This window comes from Ciconia boyciana, chromosome 3, assembly GCF_034638445.1.
Source record: "Ciconia boyciana chromosome 3, ASM3463844v1, whole genome shotgun sequence".
Lineage (NCBI taxonomy): Eukaryota > Metazoa > Chordata > Aves > Ciconiiformes > Ciconiidae > Ciconia > Ciconia boyciana.
The window spans coordinates 59,764,294-59,788,463 of NC_132936.1; the positions used below are offsets into that span (position 1 = coordinate 59,764,294).

At 38.1% G+C, this 24,170-nt stretch overlaps 1 protein-coding gene across 1 annotated transcript in view; it reads left to right on the forward strand.

Moving 5' to 3' along the window:
• The window catches only part of RNF217 (ring finger protein 217), a 68,552-nt gene extending 50,941 nt beyond the window's left edge, over nucleotides 1–17,611 (forward strand). The window contains exons 5-6 of the mRNA XM_072855781.1: nucleotides 7,255–7,326; nucleotides 9,510–17,611. Coding sequence (XP_072711882.1) covers nucleotides 7,255–7,326; nucleotides 9,510–9,583 — 146 coding nt within the window. The 3' untranslated portion in view covers nucleotides 9,584–17,611. The remainder of the gene's footprint in view (nucleotides 1–7,254; nucleotides 7,327–9,509) is intronic.
• Nucleotides 17,612–24,170: the final 6,559 nt, after the last annotated feature.

A 24,170-nucleotide genomic window follows, 5' to 3' on the forward strand; every position in this document is an offset into this window, starting at 1 on the left:
TTGAATAAAGCATTGTTTGGATTTGAACCTGACCTGCTTTTGAAAAACCAGACTACTCAGGTTAGCCCATTTAAACAGGACACTTACCTTTTAACCGTTAGCTTTGGTTCAGATAAAATCCAGCTTAAAACAAAATACAACTATATACAGTAATTTATCTCACAGGAATATTATGCCAAAAGCTTGACTTTTCTTTTTATTTAAAATAAAAAAGTGGCACTTCTAATTTGCTTTTGAACCAGGTGTATACCTGTCTCAACTTATAGAAACACAAGAAAAATAGATAACAAAGTAGATTATTACCTTATATCTTGCATATGCATTAACTTCAGTCATTGTAGTGAGTTTACAGCATGTAAAGCTATCTATAACATTATAGGAAATGGTTGTATTGGGTGTCAAAAACTGGGGACCTATTAAGGAAAATAGGACCTTTGGTACTTTGAATAAAGGCATAGAAGTAGTAGATGACTTGGAATTTGCCTAGGATGAGGAAATGCTTTGAGCTTATCAACTGGTGGTGTTGAATGTAGAGGTAAAGGTAAGAGACTGAACGAGTGGAAGTAGCAGTCAGCAGACCTGTGGTGAAAATAATACTCCTGAGCCAAACATGTTCCAGTAAGAAAACTAGGTGATTTCCATTTTAGAGCAACACAAGAGTTGGTACACAGACTCATAGGCCTGGTAATAAGAATGCCGATCTTGCTGATCTGCAAAGTTGTGGGAGACTCGCAAACCTGGAATGCTTGTTTAACAAATGGCAATAAGTCATCCAGGCCCATTAGTTTGACCTCAGGAACTTGCAAGGGTTTAGAACAAACTTTGAGAGAGGTGAATTAAAGATACAGAAATAAATACGAAAGTGAATAAAAATTCAGAATTATTGGATGTGCCTACTCTGATCCGTTTTGTAGAGATAAATTCCAGCCCATGAGAAGATCTAGTCTAGATTAAAGACAATGCTCGCACTAGAGCACATGGGTATAAATTGTTCATGAATAAATTTAAGCTTAAATTTCAAGGGCCGTTTCAAAGTAAGGTTTCGGAAGAGCTTTCAGTAAAAGCCACAATGGCAAACAATGTAAGCTTTTTTAAAATGGAACGTGGTACATTTGGTGTAATTAGTATCTGTGATAGCAAGGGATTGTGCTGAGAGATGTTACCAATTCTGTGCTGCTCACATGCAGAATCATGGGTAACGTTATTCCAAGATTAAACTTTCTGTGTACAATTGATATACAAATATAAAATAAGTGTTTCTTATCAAAACATAGATCTTCCAAAACCAGCATTATTATTGTCTTAATTTTTGCAATGGTTTACATGAAGGGTATCTGAATGTGCAGTTGGCATGTTTTAATGCTGCATACAAAGACCGAAATACAGGTGCATGCACCCTACATGTGCATAACTACTATTATTTTCTATTTTCTCTGTTAGGTTTTTTTTTTTAGGAAACAGTAAAGCACAATAATGCACAACCTTTTCCTTTTTAAAAGAAACAGCTTTTACTAGTAAGAAAGAAAATTAGTTTATTTGGAAACTGACTTGGAGGCAGTAAAGAAATGCAGAAGTGCATATATCAATTAAAGTTCAGTGGTGAAGATGTATATGTTCATATTTATAAAAACATGCATAGAGAAGGTATAAGATATTTAACTTTCATTTCCTCTTTGCAAGTTTACTTGTGGTTTGCCTTAATTAGTGTAAACCAAGAAAGATTAGCAAAGCTTAAGGCCTCAGTTTAAATGTCTCATACGGTTTTCTGTTAAAAATTTCTCTCCAGGACTACCTCTGTCATACAGTGTTGTTTTCTACAGGAATGGTCATCATTTGAATAGAGACCAAGCTAGCTGAACCTGCCAGCACATGTAGTAATTGCCCTCATTTTTACAATAGCTTAACACCCAAGTTAACAATGATTCAAAGAATTGTTCATTGATACCCGTGATGCTAAATCCCTCAGTCATCTCTACAGCTCTACATCTTAATGTTGATCCTAATACAATGTATGAATAACTACCGAAACACTCCAGACCCCTAACAGAATTCACGCTTGAAAATATAAAAAATAAAAGTTTAGACAATTTAAATCAGATCAGGATTCAGGCTCTTCCTCCATTGGATTAGATTTTGGCTATGATTGGTATATGTGAGCCAGTCTTGATTGATTTATTTATTTATTTTAAATTTTTTTTCCACACAGTCACACATGTGGGCGCACACCCACTTTTTTAAGAAGGCATTATGTTGTTGTAAGGTTCTATCTCCTGACATTTTTCTTTCGAGACAATAATCCCAAATGGTGATACAGTGTCAGTTCAGTTTGTGGATTCTGCCATCCTGAATGGTGGAAATTTGACAGGATCTGCTATCCTTGTACAACTTCAGTAGAATTGATCTGTGCAAATTGGGCAAATGTAAAATTGGGGAGGGGAAGTAAAAAAAATAATTAAAAAATCCCAAATTACTTGCCAAGTGTAAAGGTCTGCATAGTGAGTTTGTCCCCAACAGTGGTCAGTTAGAAATAAGATCTCACTCACTGTGTATTTCCAGTAATCGTTGTTTTAGACACTTCCTTAGTTAAGGTTTGTATCTGAACCTTTGCTTAATAACTATCAATAGATGTATCCTTCACCAATTTATACAATTCTTAAATTATTTGTAGTTTTGGCTTCCACATTATCTTTGGTAGAGGCTGTAGGATTTCACTATGTAGATTTCACTATGTTGTGTAGAGAAAGTACTTTCATCCTTCTGTTGTGTGTTTGTGTGATTTGTTTTTTTTAATAGATTGCTGATAATTTCATTGGTTACTTCTTTTATCGTAAAATTGAGTAAATATGAACAGCTTCCTAACCCTCTTGTATCTTTCTTTTATAGACCATCCATCAGATTCTTTGTCATGATCTTTAATATTTTTTGGTTTTTTTGTTTCTTTGTGTTGAACTGAAGCTTCCTAGTCATAATCATTTAAGATCAACTTGAAAATCAAGAAATGTTTAATGCCGGTTAGGTATTATGCCTAGGCTCAGAGATGTCCTGGTAGCTAGAACTGTAAATGTAAATACATTAAGGCTTTACCAGGCAAGAGTGGAGCATTATCATCAGCAGGTGTTACTGTACATTCTGAGAGTCAGCAGAAGACGTTAGAAAGAGGAGATGGTAGCAGAGAAGTAGGCCATTAGAAGCGTAGTGTCTAAATTTAAGTAACATGTAGCAAGAAATAAAGGTTGGGTTTCCTGTAGTAAAATGCCTCTGCTACTTAGCTAAGTAGTGGAAATTAAGAGGACATTACCTTGGCTGTCAGTGGGAGAGTGGTGAGGTGTTGCTAGATACGTTTTCTTCTATGACTTTTTATTTTATTCTCTTGCTATGGAGAGGAAACACTTACTTAAGCAAATGTGGTGATTTTGTAGTGAAGGTTCTTTGGCTTGTTTCTACCAAATCTGGGTGGGTGGGGTGTGTAGAAAGGAGAGAACACTTCATGGCAGGCTGGCCATGCTATCATGGTTTCTGTTGAGAAGCAAATGTTTGTGCCTACAATCACAAACTGTTCTGTAATAAAAACAAGGGAAAAGCATTTATGGCAGCATAAATTAAAACATACTTTTCTTCATAAAACAATGGTTTTGTAAAGGTCATAGAAATCACAGGGAGAAGAAAATAAACTGGGAGCAGAAGTGGTCTCTGAATTTGATGACATTTCTCTCCCCTCTTTAGCCAGCATATTTTTAGAGAAACTTTGTCTGTGACCAGTACAGTAAGGTGAAATTGCTTTTATCCTTCAGTCCCAGTGGACTTAGAGATTTCATTCTCATAGTAATTATTTGGCTAAGTTCTTTAAGGCAGGATGTTTGGTTATAACTGGAGTTAGTGATGAATTGCACAGAAAGGAAAAACATGTTCAGCTGTCTTAGATGTACTTAAGATGCCACTTAAGTACCACCTGAATTCAGTTGGGTGAATTATATCCAAAATCAATTGCTAGGTACTTCATGGGTATGTAACAGGACACAACATGTAATGGTGTTATTAAAGCAAATTAAGTTTTTTGCATGGTAAACAGCATTTCAAATAAGGTTCTGAAAGCAGCCTGTTCTCAGATCTGACTGACACACACTCCTGTTCCAAGACAGAGTGCAAGATTCACTTCATGCATGCATGGCTTTGAGCACTGCAGAAGGAAGAATGCATTTCTAGGATCCAACCTTCATTAGCAACTTTATAATTTAAGTCGGTCTGATTTGTAAGAAGTCTCCTATATACACTTGATAGGACTCTTTTAAAAACAGATGCAAAGTTGTATTAGAACTTAAATCTACAGAGACGTGACTGGTTTGATTTGTAAGTAGATACTTTTAGTGGCTCTGTTGCCTAAACATGTAATGATATTTAGACTTGGAAGACAAAACTTTTTATTTCTTATATGCTAGTTATTAAATTTGTTTTCTAAAACTAGTATATTAATTTTTTACATGGCAAAGAATTCTCTAAGGATTTATGGGGGTTTGTATATACTACCCTAAAACCCACAACCAAACCTGAAGTTATGCAAGGGAAAAATATTCCCTCCTATTTCCCTAAACGTTTCCTCATTTTGCAGAAGAACATTATTCTCTATATCGCAAGTAATGCAACCCCCGAGACACCTGCAAATACAGTTATTAGATTACCACAGATGTCTAAATCTTCATGCTGAGTAACCCAGTAGAGAAATTGTTTACCATTAATTTGAGTAGAATTGCAAAAAGGTTCCCTTTTTAGGTCTGTTCTATTTACAACCATTTCTTTTTAAGTTATCCATAAAAACTAGCTTTGAACATTACCAAACTGGCTATCATAACCTACTGCTGAGTTCACCGCATGGGCTAATGACCCAAGATTTTATTCCGCTCTGAGGCAAGTTTTACATTTGGGCTCTCTGCTAGCAGTCTCGGAGCTAACAGACATAGGACAGTGGATCTTTAGGAAGTTTAGTGCCTGCATAAACATCTTGGTCTCAGCAGCATTTCTTGGTGTGTGTCACGATTCCTTCTGATTAAGAGCCTTGTAATCCTTCACACTACGACAAACAATGTGTGTCAAACTGGAATTGGATACAAAGTAATGTTCAATTCAGATGTGTAACATGGAGCATTTTATAATTGTTTCATACAATGCTGATAAAAATGATTGGAGTAAAAGGTACATAGCTGCTGCTTTGCAGTGATTGCTGCTGTTTGTACTCTTACTGATGGTAACTTGCGCAAGTCTGGTTCACCTTGTGTTAACTTGTTCCTTAATTTTAGTTTACAAAGGTAAAGAAAGATAAAGGATTTAAATGTGGTAGATATATAAGGAGAAAAGGTATTTTGTTTTTAAAGTTTAACCTTTAGAAGGTATGCATTGATAACCAAAAGAAGATATTGTCCCATTATGATGAAAGGTCATTTTATCCTGTAATATCTTGGAACTACACAATACTCATAATTTCATATTCAAAGGCAGAAGGAAAAACACAGTCACGCAAGCTTTATTTCAGCTCTGAGTTAGTTTGTCAAAATGTAAGTAAACAAGTTCTTAATTTGAATTAGCTTAGGAACCGTTCTTTGTGTCCACAAAGAAATTACTCCAGTCAAAAGCTAGCTTAGCCCTTTCTGCAGACTCTGTTTCTGTGTACTTCACAGTCACCAGTTCAGTGGTTTAAGTTTTTAATAATTTTGGTACCAAACATCATAATTTTCTAACATTCTAATTACATGGTTATTAATAAAGTAAAGAGAGTTCATACCTTAAAACAATCTTTTATAAGCTTTACTTTGAAATTGTTAAAGGCTCTGGTAATGTTTTTAAATGTTTTCAGTCACTAATTTTCTGGAGTTTTCTTGAGGTTTTCCATCACTCTACATTCCTTCTCCTGTCTACACTTGAATAATTTATTTGACAACTTCTGTGTGTATAGAATGTAGCACAGTGGAGTCGCAAGAAGGTCTACCATTAGGATGCCTAGCAACTAGAGCAATACCAATAATATTTGCAAATTTTTTTATTCTAGGAATTAATGTTTCCCACCCACAACACTCCTATGAAATTTAAAAGCTATCAAAATGGCATGAAAAGGACCAATTCATTTAACTGCTGTAAATATTTCCAAAATATATCATTTTTCCTTCAGACTGCCCAAATTAGTGGCTCAGGTTATGGAGAGGTTTACATCATTATTGAATGAAGTAATCCATTTACTGAAATCTGATACAAGTGACTTGAGAGAGGGAAGGGCAGGAAAGAGAGAGGTAACGAACTCACTTTTCCTCCCTTTCTAGAGGTGATCTTTCAAACACACGCTTAACTTAGAGAATTCCTTAATTTCAAATCCCTGATCAGACTGCTGGTGTATCGGTAAAAATGCTTGTCCTGCTGCATTTTCAAACACTGAAACGAGTGACACCTTTGATCCAACTGCTCAGCCCACACAGCCAGAGAGATTCTGCCGTTCAGTTGAAAGCATGCAACGCAAGAAAGATAACTTGGATTCAAAGATCGGTTTCAGCTTCACTGTTTCAGAAGGAGCCCTGCCTTCCCTCCATGCTTTTCTACAGATCATGAACTCATCAGAAGTAAAGAATATGAGCATGCTTTATTTGGTCTTAGTCTTATGTTCTAGCCAGTGTGCTGCACAACCTCGCCGCCTCACTCATGTAAGAGCAGCAACATATCCTTTTAAATGTTGATCCAAAATAGACTTGGCTGTGGTCTGATTTAGACCTAAATCACAACTGTACACGAGTACTTCACCATAGCCCTTTAAAGTGAGCAGAAGCATATTTAGATGGTCTCATCACCTTGAGCTAACCTAAACACTCCAAGATGCTGGTTTGCTTGGCATCTTTCCAGGGTGGTTGCTGTGCAGTAGGATTCCGGAGAAGCCAAATGATAGCCGCTTTATAGCTATCACGTTCCTGTCGATGCCTGAGGGATTTCAGAATGGAAACAGAAGTAAATGCAAGCTAACTGTTAATGTACAAGACGAGCTGTGCTCAGAGAGTTGTGGTGGGTGGGTGAAGAGGGCAGAGAGAAATGTGTGCAGGGAGCTGGCTGAGTGGTGATAGCTCCTAGCTGGATTTGTAGGATGAATTTACAAATAGGAATCCTGGTGAAGTATTAAAAAAATGAACCAGCTTTTGGGAGTCTGATATTGCAATATTTGTGGATGGTTGGAAAGGGGAAACTAAAATGCCTACTTTGAATTGTTTAATGAATTTTGCATTTCAGCTGGAAAACTACTCATTACACCCCTAATACTGGTTCTGGGACTGGCACTGGGAGCCATAGCTGTTGTAATAGGTAAGAGTTACATATGTGAATGAGTCTAATTCTGATTTTGCAGTGACTTTCTGTATGACATCTCAGTATTTTCATCTCAGAGATGGACACAAAGTACAAATTTCATAGATACCACTTTAGTATAAAGCACATGACTTTTTTCTAAAAAAATTGTCTTTAGAATCTTCTCTTTTTTTCTTGCACTTTATGCCTATTAGCTTTATTTCTGCCCCCCCCAATTATTTGGTTTTCTGAACTAAAATCTTTAACTAGTATAGTTAAACTAGTAAAAAGGCCAGAGTAATTTAAACATAGTCCTAGTGGCTGGCTGACTTGGACCCTCCCTTTAATCACCCCAGTGGATCAAAATTCTAAGATCTTGGAATGTGCATGATAAGATTTTTGGGGCACTAGTCATAGTCCCAAGAGCCCTCTAGCTTGAAGATGCAACAACAACAAAACAGCAAATTGGGATGAGTCAATCTCAAAATCTGATTCAGTGCTTAGGCTGCCAAATTGGATTCCATCACAAAAAACGGTATTGTGAACTCATTTGATATAGTATCAAAGCTCTGTTAATGTGGTTGTATTAATGTGGATGTAGTTATTCTAGCAAATCTGCTCTTTGCCTGGTTTAACTGAATTCTCCCGCAGAAATGAAATAAGCCGTCAAGATAAATGTGTAATTTTGCTCATGTAAGTGCATATCCACTATTTATGTTGGCAGTAATATGTCAGTTGGGGATCACACTGCTTCACAACTCTTCACCAAACTACTTACTCCATTAAAAATTTGCAGTGTATGCCCAGCCCTGAGGCATATTGGGATGTGGCACCTTTATTTTGATATAATAAAGCCAAAATATACCAGGATAGTTACATTAATAAGATTGTACATAACCAATCAGCATATAACCAAAATACTATTACAGCTTTTCTAGACTACATCTGACCAAATAAGGAATATTGCTATTAATTTCCGTACTTAGGCTAAGAATACATATCCTTTTCCTGTATCAATATTCTGAGTTGGATTCACTGAAGTTATATAGATTATTTAAGATAGATATCTATCTTAAATATTCTTTTTAGTGGCATTTTTATGCTAAAAATATAGGCAATAAAGACTTCTTACTGCCAGTAAAGCTTATTTTGCTCAGCAATCTGGTATAATGTATGCTGGAAAAAAAAAAAATCACTCTTTTGCTTATATTAAAAATTAAGAGGGATTTGCAGTAATACAATAGCAATAATAGCAATAATACCCAGTATGCCATTGAAGTCCCATCCGAAGTATGGCTGAATAAGATACGATCAAGTAGAGCAGTATGAGCAGTTCCAAAAACATAGGTTATTTGTAGGAAAGTTTTGGGTTTGAGGTAATTACAGCAATATTTACTGCCAACACAACAGTTAAAGTAATCTCAGTATCATAGCTTAAAACCACTTTACACCATTTTACAAGGCTATTGAGCAAATCAAGGACCCTGGTGACTATAGTAGTCGCTTGTTATATGTTGTTACTGTAGTGGAGTCTGAAAAGGGAATCTTTCACCATTTCAGTCAGCTGGTGGCAAGAGAAAGGGGGAGATGCTTTTCATTTGGATTCGAAAGAGTACCTCTTATGACAAACTATTTTTCACTTGAATAAATCTGATTTATTTATTTTTCCTTTTACAACTTCCTTTCTCTCAAAAGACTTTTAAGATTAAATAGTTCCCTGCCCAGGCAAGGATAAACATTTGGTGGTATTTCACAATAGATGAGAATGTTTGTAAAAATAAATAATATTTAAAGAAAAAAAAAAAGTAAAGCTATAACATGCTGCCTGTATTGCATGTCAAACTGGGTGAAAACTAGTTTGGTTAAATCAGCCTTGGATTTAGATCTAAGGATTGCCAAAGTGGTTTTAAAAGTTTTAAGTTTGTCTTATACAAAACAGCATGGTTCAGGAATTAATTTGTCAGAGATGGGAGTAGGGTTAGCGGGAATTTGTTGTAAGGTAAACAGAAAGTGTAGCTTAACTCGCTACCAAAGAGGCTGTTGCAGGCTAATATTTTTTTCTGCTTGTCCAAATGCCTTGTCTAAATTCTCAAAACATGGAAAGCTGCATCTGAATACTCTATGTACATTGAAAGAACACAATGCATACACAAAGGATTGCATTTAATTACGGTTTTCTTCTTGTTTTCTTCTTTTGGCAGGTTTATTTGTGTTTCCTATCTATTGCCTTTGTAAAAAGCAGAGGAAAAGGTCACGGACAGGTATGCCCTGGTGAGGATGGACATTACTCACCTGAACTGAGCTGGTCCTGCAAGGGCTATATGTGCTTTGTGCAACAGAGCAATACAGTGCTGGTAACAGCGTCAAAGCCACCGCCCTGGAAGAAGAATGGGGGATCTCCTGCCATCTTCCCTCAGCCGAAAACACTACTGCAGACCAGAAAGCCTCTTTGCTCTGGTGCACTCTGAACAAGATGGGCCCCCTGACTGCTGCTTTTTAAATGTTTTGGGTTTTTTTTTTTTTTTAAATTATTACTTTGGAGGGGTTTTTTGAGTCTAAGTTTCTGAACTAGACAATCAAAGTCTGTATTGTAGCCACAACTCTACTACCGATTTGGCCTGTGAAGAAAGCATTTAACTGCTAACACGTGCTCCGTTTAACTTCAGTGTCGGCCTTTAAGGGGGAAATGCTTAGAAGTGTTTGGACTCTTACTGTATACTGAGCATACTACTTTTGGTATTAAAAACTACTTCTGTAAATAACTTCCATCACACAGCATTCTGTTCAGCATACCGAAACCCCGTCACATGCCAGAGCACGACAGCTGGTTATCTTCTGAGTCCTCCCGCTAGTGGGCAAGAGTGTAGATTGCCACCGCCAAACTGCAGTGCCTCAGATGGAAATATCCTTAGTATTGAAGCTCCGTGATACTTACAAATATGCCGATTGGTTTCACTTTAGTGTTTAATTTATGACAGTCTATTAATATTGACTGGGGGGATGACAGATTTGTTAGAGTACAGCATTTTGAAACTCTCCCAGTACAGAAAAAATTCGAAGGGTTTCGATAACAAGAAGTCTCAGTGGCCTGTTCTGTCCCAAGATATCCCTGAAGTGTGATGCAGAACATACAAGGAAATGTGTTTGCAGGGAAGCTGGAAACCTGCTCTTCTGTTCTGATTTGGCATATAATACACATACTATACACTAGTTGTGTGAAGATTGAGTTGATGAAATTTTATAACTGAAGTAGCATGTTTTGTTTGTTTGTTAGGCTACATAAGTCTTGGAGCATCCACTGATGTCTCATGAAGAAAATCTGTGAATTTTAAGTAAGGGGAGGGGTCATGAATTCTTAGGAGACCATTTAATTCTTATTCTCTGCTTCCAGTGTTTCTCTTCCTGGCACATTACAGAACTGAAGAGAATAGCTATCCTTGCTCTTTTCTCCTAACTTCAGAGTACCAGTGTTTGCTACCAGACCGCTTTCTCAGCGCATCGCCACAAGAGCAATGTAATTCAGCGTTAGGAATCAGCTACCGAGAAATTTTTCACTTTTAGTTATAATCCAAATTTATTATACAAATATAACTTAAAAGAAAAAAATAGAATAAAATAAATTTGTGTAAGCAGAACACTGAATAAAGAAAGGAACTGAATAAGAGAAATATCTACTTTATACTTTAAAAATACAATCTGATCTTAAAGAAAAGAAGATTGGATTTGTACTGTGAAGGTACTTTTTTTTTTTTCCAGTGTGTGTGTTTGAAGATACATATGTATATGTGCGTGTGTATATATGGGGAGAGGGGGAAGCAGGGAGATGGGCAATGTCCTAAAGAGTCTACAGGCTTCAAAATTTAAGCCCACAAATAGCATATCATTTGAGATGATGTGCTTTGCACCGCTTTCTTTGAAATTTGTTATTAAATGTGAGTGTAGTTGTAATTTTTAAGTAAATAGTATTCTGCCCCACCAAGGTAATACTGTTATAAGATACACACTTTGACTTCAAAGCCTCAGTGGAAGAAACTGATGAATTTTGTTTACCTGGAGACACAAATATCAGCTTACCATAGTTGGCTAGTATGCTTGTTTTCTGTCAGCTTCTGGTTTTGTTTTCTTGAGTTTTTTTCTTGTTGAAGCAGTGTGTGCAAGCACACCATAGTAGTCAACAAGTACTTAATATTTCTACTTGAATTTAAGGGCATGTTGACCTTATTGTCCTAACGGTAGAAATAGGACCTTTCTAAGACTTGCAAATTAAGCGAGGAAGCAATGACATTTAGAAGTAAGGTTCAAAGCATGTTGTCAATGCACATCCACCCATTAATTAGATTTCTTCTTCTGTGACACATCCGTTTTCTATTTGTGTTCTATCTGAGGTTGGAAGCTGCCTTAAAATTGGTCTTGTTTTTGAGTGTGTTTTCTGAGGCTATACATATCAGTTATCTTTGGCTTACTCAGGGATTTTTATTCCTTTCTTTAAATGTCAAATAATGAAGATATTTTTGTATTATTTAGAAAAACCTTCAGACCTCAGAGTGTGAGATATATATATAGATAGATTTGGGTTTGCAATGCAGTCTGTAATATGGTGTCAAACTATTCCACTTGAGAATATTTTAGTACTTGAGATTATCTGTAATTAACTATACAGTGGATTAATTTCCTTTTCTTTGCCTGGTTCTTTATAAATATGTGAGATATTCTTACAGTCTTTGTAGCTGTTTTCACTCTGCTGTGTCTGCCATTTTCAGTTTCTGATGGGGGTTCACTAAGCTCTGAAATTAAGATGCTAGAATAAAGAGCATAAAAGGGAAGATAATAGATCTGTACTTATTTATATTCAGAAAGCATGCCATTGTGGGTGGAGGAAAGGAACACACATTTCGGCTCCTACATTATTATTTCATCTAGGCCATTTTGATTTTTATCGGAACAGATTAAATCAAAGCAAAATGGTTCTTCATTTTCTACAGATAGCAAAACGAGGCATCTTTGACCTTGTAAAGATGAGAGAGTCTAATCTTGCTTTCTCTGTAGAAAAAAAAAAATAGGTATGACAATAATACTTGCTTTTACTTTCCTGTAGAACAGGAACAAATTTCAAGAGCCAGGCAGAGTATAAGGATATGGAAGTCTTTTTCCATCCATATAAAAATATTCCCACTTGAATAATACATAAATAGAATTTTTACCAATGTTATGTGACATAACCAACTGAAATATGAAAAGTAATTTAGTACAAAACTTAATTCAATGAAATGTTAGCTTTTAAACAGCTCTTCTCATATCATAGGAAATCTTACATATATCAAAGTCATGTCATTTTTTTTTTTTACAAGAAGTAATTTGTCAGTTTGAATGAAATGGAATGAATTTTGTTGTAAGGAAATTCAAGGATGGTTTTCTTTATGTAAATGTGTTCTGTTTTTTGTAACTGTACTCTAAAGAAATCATTAGACTGTTCTACTCCATCTTTATTAGCAGAAAACTTCATCGGGCAGCTGAATTAACCTGCTAAGGCAGATTTCATGCTACTGTACGCTGATCATTGGGATTGCTTTCACCACATTTAATGTTTAAGATTGTTTATCCTTGCACGAAGTTCTTGCTAACTGATATCTGTATTCAGAATAGGAAATGCTGAAATCCATTCTACACTAGCCTTCTACACTAGCTTGCCTGGAAATGGATTTGCCCACGGGCTCAGGCCTCCTTGCAGGCGTGCATTCGGGGCAGTGCCCTCCCCACGGCGCCATGCTGTGTGCGCCCAGTCCTGCTCCCGCTGGGGGGCTGGCTGGACATGCCAGTCGGGAGGGGGCTGCTTTCCCTTTCTCCACTAAGAGTAATTAGTTGTATTTCACTAATTGGATCAAGTTTCAGGGCTGCTCAACCATGTCAGTGGCAGGATGAGTCCGACTGCTGTGGCCTCTCAGAGCGTAGTTAGGTATATTTGCAGAGCTTATCCAGGAGCTTGCGACTGGAAAATAATTGTGCTTTTCCTTGTGCCAATCTATTAGCCAGTGAGAAGAAGAAACTGAGTAAGAATACAAATGAGAGGCAGAAGTGCAATTCTGAGTAGCCTCATGCTCTAGTTGACCCATCAGTTTTAGTTCCATACAAAAAAGTCTGTTAGTCTTCAGTTCTCACCCCCTCTATAATAAACAGCATATTCATATCTTTCAAATGTCATTAAAATACAGTGCACTTTGAGTGATCTATTATCTTCTTTTGGGGCAGTGCAAATGTGTAAGTAAGGGAAGATTTTGACGTTACTAATGCTGACTTCGTAACTCTTCCTGGTATGTTAGGGGTTTTTTTAATTTGCATCTATTTACTGGTTCTGAAAATTTGATCAACGTGAAGTTTTACTTTATTAAAAATATTAATTTGCAGGGACTATTGCCAATTTGACTAGAAGGTGTTTTGGAACACCGTCAGGTATTCTTTTTAGCCAAGGGGCTTTCTGCTCTTCCAAAGACTGCCAGAGCTTGTGTGATGTTAAGTGGTGTATAGGTAGGGCACTGATTCTGTCAGAGGATACAAATTCTCCAGTGATTGAATGGTTTCTCTTGCCAGTTAGATTTGAGAAACTGTTTCATATTCAATGGCCAAATAGTTTGCCATGCAGACTCTGAGTTTTTTAAAATTTAGTTGTGGTGTTTTGTTTCTTGAGCAAAGCTTGCATCATTCATAACGGTTGGTATGATAATTGTGTAGCTCCCAGTGGTGCATAAGAACCATGAATTACTGTTACTTTTATAATCTATATTAGATCTCTGATTTTGCTGATGGAAAGGATCCTACCTGAGGAAACCATTAGAGAGATAATTTATTAGTTTCTTTTAACTTTGCAGCCTTATAGTTGAAGCAGGTCAGCTCCATTCCTGACATCAGTTATAGCCCTATTAAACCAGAGAAGTCTTACCCATTTTTATGCCAGCATGGAATTTGGCCCCAAATACTTTGATAAAAATATGTGGGAGGACGTTGATAGCCATTGTGCAGCAACTTGAAAATCTGGTTCACTTCTGAAGAAGTGCAAACTACTATGGAACTAGTACTAGTTCTATACTAGTACTACTAATACTAGTTCTACTACTAGTACTACTACTACTAGTCTCACTTGCAGAGTGATACTAGTGCTGTTTAACAAGTGCAGGAGAGGGCAGGGAGTGGGGAAGAATTTCCAAACAACATTCTTATTAAAGCAGATTGTCAGGGGAAGGAATACTAGCTTTTAATATAATAAAGAGACCTTCTTAATGCTTTGAGTCACCAATAAAGTTAGAAACAACATCCATAGACGGTGTTAAATAACTTACCTCACATTCTGCTTTCTTCAGTGTAACAGATATTAGCACAGTGTAAGAATTGGAATTACAGCTGTTCAATATTTTTCGGACCTAACACATAAACTTGAAAAAGAGGGCACACAACGCTTGAAGTTATGTTGCTGATATATTTGGTGGCTTTTCTTGCTACTATGAAAAACCAGTTGAGCCTTGATTCAACTGCAAGACTAGCAGTGTTTTCACTTAAATACTGCTCAAGCTATAACACAACACCCCCAAACTTTTTTCTTAATAAAACTAACAAATGCAGCTTGTTGCAGTTACATGGGACTGTAGCTTCCTGGCTGATTCTTCCTTATCGTTCTGTGCATTAGGGCTCAGGATCTGTAAGTTCTCTCTCCAGTAAGGAACGGAGTGCTCATATTAGGCAATTAATCACTGATGCTCCTCTTAGCCTGAAGGTGAAATACCATAAGGCAGGGAAATAAAAACTGATCTTAGAGTGCATGCTCTGATTTCAAAGGTAAAAATGTGTAGTAAGCTTTAATTACTTACTCCCTAGTAAAAAATAAATACATAAATTTCTAAGCATAATTCCAGCTGTTTATTTCTAAGTATATCTGTTTAAAAAAAAAAAAGCGTAGTTATAATAGCAATTAGTTTTATTTTGCACAATAGGCATTTTAAAATAAACTTTTGGGGAGCTTATTTGGCTTATCAAAACTTGAAAAATTAATCTGAAGTGCTTTGGATGAATCAAAGTCAGAAGAGGAGAAATTTATTGTGTAAAAATATTTTATATTTTTAGCATAAACATGGATTTTGCATGTACCTGCTTAAACTCAGTTGCATGCTAACCCCATTCAGTGTTTATCTTGTTGAAAACTTGACAGACTGAAAACAGTGTTGTTGAAATTTTAACTTACTGTCACTGAGCATGATGTTACTAATACAACGCCACATTTACCTCATTTTTAGAAGGAAAATCTACTTAAGAGAATCCAAACAAGCTGTTCAGGTATTTTAAACCTGTCCTGTAGAAGTGCTGATGCAGTCAAGAAACATTTTTATGCCTTATGCAAGCTCTGGGTAAGCAGATGGATTCAGTCTTTAGTCATGCACTATATTTTTGCATAAAAAATGCACTCTTAAGAGTTCTTCATATCAATTTACATTCTGCTGCTTCGTGTCCAGAAATTGCAAGGATGGGGTAGATTTACATTTCACTGTGTTTACCATCTCATAATAAAATGTTTACTATATTTCTATTTGTTACACACTTTATTTCCTATGCTCTCCTTTTCCTTCCAAATTTCATAATTTGAAACTGACTTGTGAAAATGGCTGAAGATTAATTTGGACCTGGAAAACGTGATCTCATAAGAAGTCATTTCAGTAATGCTTTGCTAAACTATACCAGTGAAAGATAATTTGTTGTATTTAAATTACTTAAAAGCAAAATGCTGAAATCTGTTTTTCTTCAAGGCTTTTCATCTTGCATTTTTCACAATTTAACCACCACAGTCGTCTTTATTACATAACTAACCATCTGAGTCCAAATTACTTTTTAAGGTATTTGTTAATTTTTTTTACTATAGTAGAGATGAGAATAATAGTTGCTGAGAAAAAGAAAATATGATCTCTGTTTCCTAGGAGGTTGTCCAAGCTGAACTTCTTAATTCCATGACAATTCAATGAGAAATCTTCCCCTGCCCCATCTCTTTTCTTTTATGTATTTTAAGGTGAAGAATTCCCTTTAAAATAGGGTTAATTTGAATGGGCAGGAGGTGAGGGCAGTGAGATGATAGATCACATCCTTTTTAGTGTACAGGTTTCTGGCACAACTAGAGTGCTGGCCAAAACACAGCGGATTCATTAAGAAAGCACTTTCTAACTCCATGTTTGGGCTATCTACAAACTAGACGCATCAGTGATTAGAACTTTCTGTAGTATATTTATTTGATGACTAAGAAGTTATAAAAACTGGAGGTAGGCAATACCCGTGTAATCAACGCTTGAGTTCCAGTATTCAGTGTGTTTTGTATAATGAGAAATTTTAAATGTGTAAGTGCCTTATTGCTTGAAACAAATGAAAGGTGTTCCCCTCCATAGAGCAATATGGGAATTTCTGTTACATGGACTCCTACAGACAGACATGTTGAGCCAAAGTAACCAATACTGGTTTGCTCAGAAAGTTGAAAAACATTATGTTAGTGAAGAAGTTACCTTTTAAAAAATGATGAAAGTAACCTGGCATGCCTATTTTAATTCTGATGGTCTTGATATCATTTTTGAGTTTTTTAACTTGCTGTTCACCCTCCCCTCCCATCTCCCTTCAGACTTCTGCAGAAATGCGTTTTATACGTGTTGTCAGAATGAGTTTGGTCTTCCAGGATAACCAGCCAGGAGTTTTCAACCACTTAAAGAAATGCAACTTTTTGGAGAAGAGAATTCAGCTGAAGTTAGGTTAGACCACAACCTGTGGTATGCATACCTTCAAACTCCAGGGCTCAAATGGGCCCTCTTTGCACTAATTCATGAAGATGGAAGCGCCGAGGAACATGGTGCACAGAGATGAGCTTGTAGCTAGGTTGGGACTTAGAGCAGTTTAACAGCAATTCAGTGGTATCTAACTTGAACTAACATATCCTGTTACTGAAAGTCGGTAATACCTCTGGGGTGGGTATCTTGATGGACTAAACCATCAAACAAGCTTGGTGGAGCAGCTCTGGGATCTCTGCCCAGCCCTTCATTGCATGGTGGGAGGTATGATCTGAAAAAGTAGTGTTTGTTTTACCATCTTCAGATAGCTCCAAAATGGATGCTGTAGGGTTTATTTCTTCTTCTGGGATTACTTCCTTTCCCAGAAGACAGTGGAATTTTACCTTTTATGATCTAGATTTTCTAAAGGACCTGTTTTTTCCTACTAACCTTGCTCCCACTTTTGTCCCATCTATTGGAAGTCAGGTGCCAAGAATAAGCTACTTTTCTAAAACTATCTTGAATTAATTTATACCAGAAGTTCATATATCTTTTTAAAAAATTGAAGTTATAAAAAGGTAATTATCAAAAGGAAATTGAGTTGTTAATGGGGGGGGTAAGAAGAAAAATTATGCTTAGAAGTTCTATTTATTGTAGATTCATGATCATAAAATGGTTTTACTATGTTCAGTTTCCTCCACTAAGAATTTGTGAAGGAAGGAAGGAAAAGAGGGAGAAATTAAGATGAAAAGAGTATCTCTTGGAACATTTTCTTCTCCTGAAATTCTCGAGTTTCTCAGAACTGTAGGAGAAGTTCCCCCCCCGCCCCCCCCCCCCGGAGATCTTAATTAGTAATATAGCTGTCACTTGCAGTGTTATTTCTTCATGAAGCATCACACACTAGTGTTTAATCAGGATTCAGCTTGCATATCTGAAGGTTTTGGTGATAGGGAATTTGATTTAGAGCCATACTGTGATAAATTTCAAGTGAATTATCACTCTTACAGATATCTTAACTTCAGTATTATCTCCAATTTTTAGGCATTAACTAAGTCATTCTATAACCCGTTGAATAGGAGGCACCATGTATCAAAATACTTCTTCAATCTTGAGTTAGTTTATTTTTCAAAGTTATTTCCTTAAATGAAATTCTTCTCTCTTACAACCAGCAGGCACACAACCAAAATGCTGATAAGGTTTTTCCATTATCTTGCATTGAGCTGATAACTATATTTTTTTGTTGCATAGTACTGCAACAATGGTCTTCATGCTGTAATAACTTGATAAAAATATTCAGTAGTCTTGGGCAATATTTTACAAATAATCCATCTTCAAGTTGGTATTTTAAATGTATACCAATAATCACTGTTGAGTGTGCTACCTTTGTGGCTGTTTTAGTTCGTGTCAATGTTTTGTAAGGATTATTTCTTGCTACCCTCTTCAGAGTGCCTTTTAATTTAGGAGGTCTAGAGATGGTTCACTGAAGACTGCTGTTGAATCTACCATAGTAATGTCTGATTTTTAAACTTGTCCTGATGAATGTATAACTAAAATCCTGTTGTTTAAAAAGCTATAGTAGACACAGGTTGTATATGCACATGTACATGCATGAATACAAGGGAAGGTGTTCTGCCAATGTTTGTCCTGCTGGACAGGACCTTTTGAAAGTAAGTGAATTTTTTTAACAGTTTTATTTTCAAAATGTTACCTCACTAGTATTCAGTAGTAGGTATGTCTCTGTACTGCTTCACTTTGCTGATTACAATCACGATCATGGTAGGCAGTTTCATTTAAAAGACTTTGCAATGAATCTGGTGTCCATATTGAGAGTGAAGTTCGTAAGTCAAAACTTACAGTACTTTGTTTCCTTTAAAGGCATTCCTTTCACTTACACTGATATCCCAAGCCCCTGTTACCAACAAACTGAAAAAGTGCTTCCCCGTGATGAAGTGGAAGAATGTAAAGTAGCATTTGAATGCACTCCAACTGTCTTAGAATCAATATTCAGAAATGGGGGGGAGGGTGTGGATTTAATGAATTGTGGGAAGACCTATATTGTAGAGTTCGTTCACTTGCACACAAGGGGTTTTACAATGTCATCTAGTAACGTCTACCTAATAAAGTTTTGAAAAAGAAAAATAAAAATTGTCTGAATGTTTAACTCTTTTTTTTTTTTCTTTAAACTATTGTATGCATGAATGATAGCTGACCAGCTCCAAGGAGTCTTGCTTAAATCTATAATCTTTTTTGATTCTTATCCTAAAAAAATCCCACCGAATGATTTAAACTTCAGAATCTTTGTGTCCACAAACACTGTATTACAGTCACTTCAGTCTTTAACTGCTGTAACACTGAAAATGAAACCAGATGTAAAAAGCCAGTTTACTATGATGAATATTTTTATGTAAAATACTCCCTGCCATGTGGTGTAATCTCTGGGCTACTGCTTTCATTTTTAAAAGCATCTTAATGTGCAACACAAAATTTTGCCTTCTCATGAAATGTTAAAATGTTAGCTTAAAACAACCCGATACAAAATGAGGAGAAACTATGCTGGAATCCAATTTTTCCACTCCCTTATAGGACTACTTGCTAAAGCTCTATCTCTTTCAAAGACAGTTTTTAGAGAAAGCAGTCTGTAGCTGTAAACTTGAAATATGTAATCCATTAATTGAACCAGGTGCTTCTTTCTCTGAAAAGGAACTGTTTTCAGTTTCCCCACTTTGTGAACTGACAATATTGATGGAATGTTTTGTCTGATGCGTTGGGGATTTTTAAACACTATGCCTAATTATGAAATTGCGTTTGCATGTTCATGCACAGGCAGACAAGGTGGCAGACAAGGTAGGACACTTGCCTACAGTTTGTTTCTGTAGGAGATACAGCGGAAAAACAATTCACTGCAGTGAAATAGCACAGGCCTCAAGATTTTTGCTGTGTAGGTGCCTCTGGCCAAGGACAAGCCTTTCAGCTGTCTTCCCCAGCCCTCTGCAAAACAGTTAAGATTTGCAGCCAAAAGTTAAGGGCATCATACCAGAGGTTCTTCATCTGCAGGAATTCTAGCATGCAGTCTGCAGCAGTGAAAGGATGGTCGGGAGGCCAAAGAAATCAATATCCCTAGAGCTGAAACTGAAGCTAAAGGCTAACTTTTCATTTGCAATCTCAAACTGTTTGACAAAAGACAGAAAAGCAGACTTCAATTATAAACGTGGTATCTCTCTAGGTAAATCGGACTAACGTGCTCCACAGAGATTACAGATACAAAACCATAATTTTTAGACACTTCTGTTCAGATGACCGATGTGGTTTTGCAGGTGCTTGAAATAGTGATTATAGGAAATAGATACATGTTTTCCCTAAATCACTAATGCATTTATGCCTGCCTATAAGAAATTACACATAACCATTAATAACTAAAACTAATCAACATTCAAAAAATGTTGAGTGAACATTTGAATTTCTCATGTGTTTGCTTAGTAGGTTGGCTTCAGCAGAAAAAAAAGGCACCGGTGTGTTGGAATGTGGGATATGTGAAACACCGGCTAATGAGAACAGAATTAGAATTAGCAGCCATGTGGGTAACGCTGTCATGCTTTGGAAAAGTCAGCATGGCTTTTAAGAAGGAGTCTTGCCTTACCAACCACAAAGTTGATTTGTCAGGTCAGCAAGTCATCTTGTTGATACAGTCTATTTGACGTTCTAGAGATCTTTGTTGGAATTCCTTACTAATAGCCTCAAATGAAACCAAGTAGACATGGGCTAAGAAAGAGGATCTCATGTGGACATTGTGTGGTCAGAATATACAAAACAGTTGGAGAAAATAGCTTTTGCAGTGAAGGGAGGATGCCAGTTGAACTCTGCAGAGAGCTGTGCTGGGACTTTGCTCTTGAACGTATTTGCAAATAATGGGAAGAAAAAGGTAAGTGATGGGGTAACAAATGATGCTAATGATGGAGAGTTACCCAGGGCAGTAAAGATGAGAGCTAGTAACAATGATTAAATGAATGTTTTTTTGGACAATAACAAAATAGAGGAAGGCTCTTCAGCATGGGAATGATACAACTGATACATAACGGTTATCCTGATTGTAACAAAGGTCTCTCTATTTGAGTGATGTGGAAAAGATAAAATAGTGACTGAATATTCCTTTATCTGAAGAGATGATGAACCAGGGAGTGTCAAATGAGGCTAGCGGGAGCTGTAGCAAAAAAAAAGGGAATCTTTATGCAAACACTGAAAGACTGGTGAAAACTCCTGCCAAAGGATATTGTAGATGCTGAGGGGTGGAAACTAGAGCAGTTTATAGGAGAGAAATTAGTGTCAAGTCACTAAATGTACAGATACCTTGTCTCTATGTTTGGAGGCCTGGATAGCAGTCAGATGGTAGTATTTGTTTGCCTTATCTTGCATCTTTCCCCAGACATCTGATTTTGCTGATTGTCAGAGATAAGATAGTGGCTCCCTGAAGTGTCATTCTGACCCATTATTTCTAGGTCATCCTTTTTTTATCTTTATATTGAAAGTCACTATGTAGGGAGAATGTCATAGTAGCTTTCAGCAGTGATCCATTGGGGATGGTTGGCAAATGGCCTCTCCCATCCTACTTGGCTGTGGAAAACACTACTCCACTTCTCCTCAGGTAGAGATGCTGATTGGTAAGATACAGATTTGCAAAGTTAAGTGGTGAAAGCCTGTCTACTTTGTAGTGTGCTATTCTCACTGTCACCTAAATTTATTCCACCTGATCTGAGCAATGTTCTTGCCTCAACCTAGTTTCGACCTAGCTTGTCCACTTGCCCTCTTTTGGATGTGCTCACAGTCACCTCAGCCTTTCCCAGGCTGTTTTTTTCCTCTTCCTTAACACTTCCCAATTGGAATACTGAAATGATCTGAAGCTGAGCTTTGTTTTTGCTACCCTGTAAGAGTGATGGACACATCCACATCCATGTTCTGTGCTGGCCCAGACTTCACCCCCTTGACCAACTTGGAAATAAATAAATAATATTGCTTCTTTCTCTAAACCTTTATTTCTTAATGAGACAGCTGCAGTTCTAGGTGCCCATTGCCCACTTTTGTCTGCCTTCTCTCTAATCAGTCCCATTCTATTTTTTAAATTATGGTTTCTATTTTGTTCTCTTTCATGCTAAAAAATGCTGGACAGTCTCCCAAATCTCCTAGCAGCTGGGAGGAAAAGTGCAGTAAATCAAAATAAAACGGTAAAGCCAGTTAAGCCTGAAAAGCAGCATTGTGTGATTAAATCGGACTCTGCTAGAGATTCCCCTGCTGATTACTGCACACTTCTACACTCGTTTTGTGATTTTTATTTGTATTTTTTTTAGTATGTGTATGATGCATCTAAAGAGTTACCCGCATGCTTGGTTTTGGGTGGGATTTTTTTGCTTTGGGTGGGATTTTTTTGCTTTGGGTTTGGGTTGGGGGTGGTGGTTTTGCCTTTTTTTAAAGGAATACATACGAGCCTGTGGGTTAGCGAGGGGTGGCATCGACCTTCTGAAGCCTTGCTGTGGGTGGGTTTTAGCGGCAATACCTGTGATGCGCTGCTGCCCCACTCACGGTCCCAACGGCACCGTGCGCTCTAATGAATAAAGGATCATTTCAGCACCCACGCGTGTCATCCAAGGCACCGCGGCCTTCAGCCGCTGGGGCGGGAACGCGGCCGGTTCTGGCGGCGGCTGTAGAGGACAGGAAAGAGCCGGGGCCCGCCAGCGGAGACCGCCGCTGGGGCCGGCCGGTCGCACAGCACGGCTCCGTAATTCCCGGCCCGCCTGGGAATTCCCAGCGAAGGGAGAAGCCTCGATCCTTCCCGGGGCGAGGCGGGCCGGGCCGGGCCGCATGCGGAGGCGCCGCCGCCTCGGCCCCCCGCCGCGGGACGAGAGACCCCCATCGGGGCCGGGACGGGGGGTCCCGCCGCTGCCCGGCTGCCGCGTACGGCCCAGGCCGCCTGCCGCCGCAACCAGCACCGCTGTGGGGAACGAGGGTGAGGCGGCGGGGGGGGCGGGCGGGGCGCGCCGCGCCGTTAAACGGTCCCTCGCGCGGTGGGGCCGGGCGGCCGCCTCAGGTGTTCCCGCTCTTGAGGGGAGCTCGGTCCGTCGTGAAGCTGAGGAACCGCGCGTCGCCTGGGCGCGGCGAATACCGCGCGGTCCCGGGCCGAGGCTCACCCACACTGGCGGCCCGCGTCGCTCGGTGGCCTTGGCGTGTAGAGGAGCCGGATGGTCTAATGGCTTCTCTCCTGGAGCCCACGCATGATCGAGGTCATTGTCCTCAGCCATCCTGTGCCTGCCCCTTCCTGCTTAAAAACTGCGATGCAGAGTCTCTTCTTTTAACTCATATCTTGTCAAATAAAAGTAATGGCAGGCTCAAGCCTTCGGTGCATCACACCAAAACAGCTTTGCGGAGCAGAAAATGTTTGGCTGGGAGAGGGAACTGCGGGAAGGACAGCGTGTCTACATGAGCAGTGCGGTGTAGCAGCACCCCCCCCTCCGTCCCGGCCCCTGTGCTGGCAGGCCCCTGGCTTCTCACAGCTCTCCGCAAGCCTTCTTGATTTTAACTTTTTTATTTTCAAACGATGTCTATTTTAACCTTTAGTTCGACTGTGTGTTTATTATTTATTAAAAATACTTCCAGAAACGTGGCTTCATCTTAATTTCATCTGACTTTCATGAGGTGATGGAGAAGTCAAAGCTAATGATAAATGGGTAGTGGCAAACCTTTGCCAGATCAAACAAACATTAATTCAGCAGAGCTTTCCAGTAACGCCTTCAATGTCTCAGACCTTCAGTGTCTGCTGTTGCCTTTTTCTCAAATTCCTTTACAACAAGCACTCTATGTCACCACTCCCCTTAGGGTGCTATTTTTAAAAAAACAGGTTACTTAGATTACAGGCAACATATAGCCTCCATTTAACTATCATTTATTTGTTCATTGTAGTCTTGAATTAGCTATTTTGCGGCTTTGGACCTGAGAAACGAGCGTAGTGATGTTATCTTTCCTGTAGCAGTAAAAGGAGACAAGCTAGAGAAAGGCTGACTTTTCCTCTCCCACAAATGAGCATTCAAGGACTAA